Source organism: Rhinolophus ferrumequinum, chromosome 23 (assembly GCF_004115265.2).
Source record: "Rhinolophus ferrumequinum isolate MPI-CBG mRhiFer1 chromosome 23, mRhiFer1_v1.p, whole genome shotgun sequence".
Classification (NCBI taxonomy): domain Eukaryota; kingdom Metazoa; phylum Chordata; class Mammalia; order Chiroptera; family Rhinolophidae; genus Rhinolophus; species Rhinolophus ferrumequinum.
In genome coordinates this window covers 20,112,275-20,118,955 of record NC_046306.1, presented here as the reverse complement: position 1 = coordinate 20,118,955, position 6,681 = coordinate 20,112,275, and the positions used below count along the sequence as shown (strand labels likewise).

The 6,681-nt window shown below is 56.3% G+C and overlaps 1 protein-coding gene across 1 annotated transcript; it reads right to left on the bottom strand.

Moving 5' to 3' along the window:
* Window positions 1–202: 202 nt before the first annotated feature.
* Window positions 203–6,418, bottom strand: FAM83C (family with sequence similarity 83 member C). The gene is made up of 4 exons (XM_033095023.1): window positions 5,701–6,418; window positions 3,499–3,666; window positions 3,156–3,280; window positions 203–2,637 (listed from the first exon to the last, which is right to left on the bottom strand). Exons 1-4 carry the CDS (start codon window positions 6,211–6,213, stop codon window positions 1,218–1,220), a joined length of 2,226 nt encoding a protein of 741 aa, XP_032950914.1. The 5' UTR covers window positions 6,214–6,418; the 3' UTR covers window positions 203–1,217.
* Window positions 6,419–6,681: the final 263 nt, after the last annotated feature.

The following is a 6,681-nucleotide window of genomic DNA, read 5'->3' as shown; positions in this document are numbered from 1 at the left end:
TGTCCCAGGCAGGTGGTAAGCTCAGGAAAAGGACCCACAACTTGTCAGAACCTGTGCTTCAAAGAACACTCAGCAAAATGAGTGTGTGTGTGTGAGTGTGTGTGTGTGTGTGTGTGTGTTAGAGTCTGAGTATGCACATCCTCTACATTCTCCCCAGACCCACTCCCATCTCAGACCCACTCCCTCAGTCCTCTTCCCTGTCTTTCTTCACCTGCTTCCCTCTCCCAGGAATTCCTCTAACGCTCTCCTCCACCTGTCTAAATCCTCCCCACCCCTGAAGGCCTGGCTCAAAGGCGGCGTCCTCTAAGAAACTTTCCTCACCACTCCACCGTCACCACAGCTCTCTACCCTTCATTCTTTACCACCCTCGGTCATTGGTTAGCCTTTAATTAGACACAGCCTTGTCTTGCTGGCCAGTGGTTTATGCATTTAATTCAGGGACTGTGTCTGATCCATTTGTCAACTCTATGGCTTGCCCAGCAGGGCTGGGTGCACAGCTTAGGAACAAGAAAATACTGGTTGGTACATTGTGTGTGTGTGTGTGTGTGTGTGTGTTTATTTATCGTCTCTGGATCCTAAGGGGTCTACAATGTGACTGAATATATGTATCTTGTGCAGCCCTTCATTTAGCCAAATGACATTTATTGTGTCTATGTGTGTGCAGCTTGTGGGTGTGAACCCTGTCAGTGTGCTATGTATATTGTGCAGGCATTTGGGGCATCTCTGTGATGTATGTATTTTGTGTGCATGGGAACACATGAACTGTTGATATTGTATGTTATGTCTGTGCAAAAAAACCACAATCTTAAGAGTCAGAGACACAGGTTTGGGCTCCTACTCTGCCACTTACTTAGACCTGATTCCAAGCAAGTTAAACTCTCTGGGCCTCAGCTTCCACATTTATAAAATAGGGAGGATAATCCTACATTGCTCTAATCCTAGAAATGTATACCTACTAGAGGTCTATCTTATAGGATTTTATGAAGATGAAGGATGCGAAGTAACTGGTGTGAAGTGCCCAGCACAGTGGGTTCCGTGTGTGTGTGCGTGTGTGTGTGTGTGTGTGTGTGTCTAAGCCAGAATCTTGAGCCCAGGGAGTGTCTGACCTGGACTTCTAGACACCCTCTCCTCCTCATGCAGCCCCTGCCTGAGCTCCCACCCAGAGAAAATCTAGTCTCAGTGGATGGAGGAGGGACGTGTCCCTGCTGGTAGCAAGACTAGGACTCAAAGCGGCTTCTGAGCAGCTTGAACTTAGACTTGTTGTACTTAGTGATGAGGTCCAGTTTGCTGTGGCCCAGGGTCAGCCGTTTCTCATCCCTAAATGGGCCACTGCTACTACCATTGCAATGACCACCTGCAGGGCCGCCGGCGAGGCCAGGTTCAGGTCCCTGCCTGGCACCCTGCAACTGATGGTACTTGGTGATGAGGTCCAGTTTGCTATGGCCCAAAGTCAGCCGCTTCTCATCTCCAGAGCCTACTCCAGGTTTGCGAGCAGGATTCGGTCCAGGGAGACCATTGGGCCCAGGCCCCTCAGCCCGGAATGGGCCAAACTTTGTGATGAGATCCAGCTGGCTGTGGCCTAAGGTCTGCCGTCGCTCATCTGGACCCTGCTTGCCAGCCCTGGCTGAGGAGTTGGGTTCAGGGGGCACTCTGGAGCCCCTGGCCTTGGGGTACTGTACCAGGAGGTCCAATTGGCCATAGTTGTGGTTTGGAGACAGCCTCTTCTCCTCTGGTGTCCGATTGCCAGGTCTGGGGGAACCTGACTCAGGGGCACCCCCAGCATCCTGGGCCCGAGGCAGGAGATCCCGCTGGTTGTATCTCTGTTTTGGGGACAACCTCCTGTCCTCTGGGGCCTTCTCACCAGGCCAAAGGGAGTCTGAATTGGCAGTAACCCCAGCATTAGGGCCTCCTGCTTCTTGGGCTCTGGAGAAGGGGACGAGGAGATCCAGCTGGCCATGGCTCTGACTCAGAGACACCTTCTTCTCCTCCAGGTTGCCAGGTACCCAGCGACCTCGTGGGGGGCTAGGCTCCTGGCTTCCCAGGAGCCCATTCTCTGGGAGCCGGGACAGGGCTGGGCCACCCCGGGGCAAGGGGAGGAGGGGGCGTGGGCGAGCAAGCAGAGGTGACCCCACTGCCCGGGTCAAGAGACTGGTGCCATTGTGGTTGAGGGCAGGGGAGGACTGGGACCATGGAGATGCCCCCAGCTTGCCCAGGTTGGCCCTGTAGGGCCCTGGTAGGGAGCCATGGTTAAGATCTGACAGCTGGCGTTGCAGGGAGGACTGGCCACTGGCCTCACAACGGGCAGGGCCTGGGGAAGAGGACCCCATACCCGTGTCACTGCAGCCACCATCCCCTGGTAGAGCGAGGTAGGAGGAGCGGCCCATGAGAGGGGAGCACTTGATGCTGTTGAGGCTGGTGCTGGAGGGCGATGAGGATATGGGGCTCGGGATGCCATGCCTGAAGGCCAGGGCCACCGGAGGAGGGCACTGTGCCCTGGCATCCTCACCGACACAGAAGCCCTCCACAGGCCGTGATTCAGCATACAGACAGCGGAACTCCCGGTCAAAGTCTTCCACGATGCGGCCCCTCAGCTGCAGGACCATGCTAGTGTGGGCCTGGCTGCAAAGCCAGGTGAAGCTGGGGGCAGAGGGTCAGGGTCAGGAGACAAAGTTCAGGACTCTGGGGCTAGGTAGGGGTCACAACCAGAAGAGCATACCAATACAACTGCACCACGAGGGCCCATGAGAGGGGACAGAGCTCTGACTCCAGAGTCTATGAGAGTCCTAACCAGCTTAGTGGACTTGGGTACGTGGTTTCCCATCTCAGGGCCTCAACTTCCCCATCTGTAAAATGGACCAGGGGCAAGGTTTCCTGAAGCCCTTCCAGTTCTGAGGTGCAATAGTTATTTTCTATACCAACGGCATTAAAGTCCTTCCACAGGGCGAGTCCAGTGCCTCCAAGGGCCTAGCCTGGGGCTGTCTTGCTTCCCACACTGTCCCCTGAGCCCTGCACAATGCCTGACATGGGGCAGCTGCTCAGTCCATGTTGGAAGAAGTGGATGAATGAAGGAAAGGTCAAAGCTGCCAGACCCCAGGCGCCCTGGCCAGCCAGTGGCCCAGCCCCAGCACCCTCTCCCCTCCATCCCACTTGCGCACCTGTAGCTGCCGGCCACCACCTGCTCACAGTCGATGATGATGAACTTCTCCAGAGCCTGCCCGGTGAAGCGGCGCCCTGCCTTGCTGCAGTATGTGTCCCCACATGTGCTCCGCACACGCATGTTCTGCACCAAGGAGGGACGAAGGTTGGGGGCCGACCTTGGGAGAATGGGGCTCAAGCCATGTCTAAATCCCACGGGGATTTAAACAGCCGAGGGAACCTGGTTCCCACTCCCATTGACCTCCAATGCTTCCTGGCCCCCCGACTGACTCCTCCGCTCTCCCTGACCCCCCCCCCCCCCCCCCGGTTACTGCCCCCCCCCCCCCCCCGTCCCTTACTGACCGGCAGGTGTCCCGCATTGAGGTCCATCTTGTAGCACATTTCCAGGAAGTGCCGCAGGTGCTCCTGAGCCAGAAGCAGGTAGACAGGGACACCACGCCGGCTGGAGGCCTCTATGAGGTCACAGAGAAGCTCCATGTCGGTGAAGACGTCCATCACCACAGCCACCACCTGGGGGAGGGAGAGAGCTCAGCCCTGCCAAGGACACTGCCCAGTCTGGGGCAGGGGCTGGATCCCAGGAAAAAGCACCGGACTGAAAATCAGGCCAGAGCCTGCAAGAAAACCTGCATGGGAAGGGCTTTCAGCAATGGGCTAGACAAGGAGTTCTTCATTTAGACACAGGGAGGTGTCACTGTCTGAAACCCCAAGAAGTTGTTTGCAAGTTTTTGTGTGCATTTTTTCTGAGGACAGAGTGTGCATGTGTCATAAGATTCTCAAAGATGTCTGTGGATTAACTGCACCAGCTTAATGCTCCACTCTACGTATGGGAAAACTGAGGCCCAGAGGGGGGAAAGAGTCAGAAGCAGAACCCAGGCCCCAATTCCCCATCTAGATCTTTACACTCTCCCCCTAGTACTAGCTCAGAGACTGTCTGTCTGAGGCTCTCTTCACAAGAATCAGAGCTGCAAGCCAGTTACTGGAATCTTGATTGCGTATTGCCAGACATGCCTGTTTCCCTGTGAAGCTACAGAGATCTGTGTGACATCTTACACCCAAGGACTCCCTCACTTCCACCCACGCCAAGTGGGACCAGGTTTCCTGCTCAGTTGAGGGGCTGGAGCTTGTGGCCTCTCTCATAATGGCCTGCCTCAGAGAAGCCCTGAAAACCCCCAACTGTCCTTTCCCATTGAATAGATCTGCTATGAGAACCTCCTCTCCCAGTCTAGGCTTAGAGGCAGGAGGAGGTACAGAGCAAAGCACTCCAGCTCGAGCCACACAGAACTGGGTTCAAACCTGCACTCTGCTACTTCCTAGTGATATAGCCCTGGGCAAGATGTTGCACCTCTGGGAGCCTCAACTTCCTCATCTGCTAAATGGAGATAATGATAGCTACATCTCAGAATTATGGGGAACTAAATGTAAAAATACTCAACACACAACAGAGGCTCAATAAATGTTCCTTTCCTGCTGCCTCCTTGAAAAGGAGGACATTGGCTGACAGGGAAAGGAAGCTCTTTTCAAAGTCACTCAGTGACAACGCAACGTGGAAGCCTGACTTCTGGCCCAGAGGTGGAGGATCTAGATGTGGGGTGAGGAGGCAAGGCTCTGGGGGATGCCCTGGTCCATGCACTGTCCTGGCCAGGAGTGGGTAGAACAAGGACAGGCACGGAAGATCAAAGGGGCAGGGGTGATGACAGCAGCCACCTCACTAACAACTTCATTCTCAGTGCCAATTAGGCCTGGCCCACTCCTGCCTGGGGTGCAGGCGGGTCTTCCAGGAAGGCTCTGGAGGGACCGGTGGGATGCCAGCATCCTGGCTCCTGATCTGGGTAGCAGGTACCTACCAGGCTGCTCCCCCAGACAACAGCACTGAGGCCAACCTACCTCAAATCCTGCCTGGGGTCATCTGATGCAGTCCCCTGCCTCTTGAGTGAGAGGTCGCCTGCTTCTGGCCCAGCTGGAGATACAGTGCAGTAGGGGCGAGGGGCAGATGGGGACTCGCACCAGAGGCAGGGCTGTGCCTGGGGCCGAGGGCCTGAGTCAGGACCCTTTCCTTTCTCCCTGAGCTCTTCACCAGCTGACTGGACCTTCCTGAGCAAGGCCCAGCCCCTCTCTGGCTTCAGTTTCCTTCTCTGTAAGTCAAAGGGGTGGCTCAGATGTTCACCAAGGTTGTGGCTCTTAGTTTGGGGATCACACACCTTTTTTGAGAATCTGATGAACGCCGTAGACCCTCTCCCAAGAAAGATGCAGGAAGACTCCCTCCCTGCAATATCTACACCTTGGCATGCATTTTTAGGGTGCTTGTGGAGTCCCTGAGGGCCATCCCCTGTTCTGTGCTTATCCATCATGTTCTTGAGTGCCAAGGGGTTACCAAGGTGCAGGAGACACCCTCCCACCTTTGAGGAGCTTGTGATCTGAAAGAGGGCAGAGGTTCTAGTCCCAGTGCTGCCTCTACGCCACTATCTGTCCTCAGGCTTGTCCCTTCCCTCCCTGGGGCTGTCTCCGTATCTGTGACATCAATGTCTGAAGAAATGAAGTCCTTACCATGCGTGCCTGGCTAAAGAGGAAACGCAGAAGGTCTTTGATGTTCTTGCTCTTGTCCCGCTGGAAGTGGACCACAGCTTGGGTAGGGCTGAAGCCTGTGGCCTGTGGCACCTCAGGCCAGCCCAAGTCCAGGTCTGGGGGGTCTATGTCGGAGGCCATGGGAAAGTAGGTGCCTGAGGTGACTTCGGAGAGTAGGCTGAGGCGGTCTGGCCCTGAGGCCTCCAGTCCCTGGGCTTCTCCGAGCTCAGGAGTCCCATGCACATGGCTGGTCATGTAGTCCACATCCAGGCTGCTCAGGAAGGGCAGTTCCCGCTCCTCTGAAATGACCCGCAGGTAGGCAGCCTCACCCCGTTCGAGGAGGGCGTCGGTCGCCAGCCGGGCGGCCTCGCTGTGCTGTAGCACCAGTGGGGCGCTCTCCCGCCACCACGGCCGCTTCAGCTCCTCCACCCTCCCTCGCAGGGGTCCCGCCATGCCCTGGGCTCCCAGACCCCCAGGCCCTAGGCCTCCAAACATGCCCACCTAACTAGCTGCCGTCACCCTCCAGCAGTCTCCATGCCTATACCCGGGCTGGCTGCAGCAGGAAGAAAATACCAGCAAACCTGTCTTCTGCCTGCTCGCTCTGTGTGTGGCAAGGCCCCCAACCCGTTGCCACCCTAAGTCAGAGCTACGCTCCGCCCTATTGCCCCTGGCTTCTGAAACCTGTCAGATCAGCCTCACCTGTCTGCCTGTTGTTGGGACTTGCCCTCCTAGGAAAACATCAGGGGTAGGCTCTTAGCACTGTCCTGCCCCCACCCCGCCCCAGCATTGCCTGCCCAATCCCCACCAGGCTCCTAGCAGGTGTCCTCCAAACCCTGACCTTCCAGAGCCCTCGTGGGGGTTGTATGATGGTCCAGAGGGGTCCAAGCCTGCTCAGGGACACACACACACACACACACATGCATACACCAGGGTGGGGAAATGACTCAAGACACTGAGGTAAAG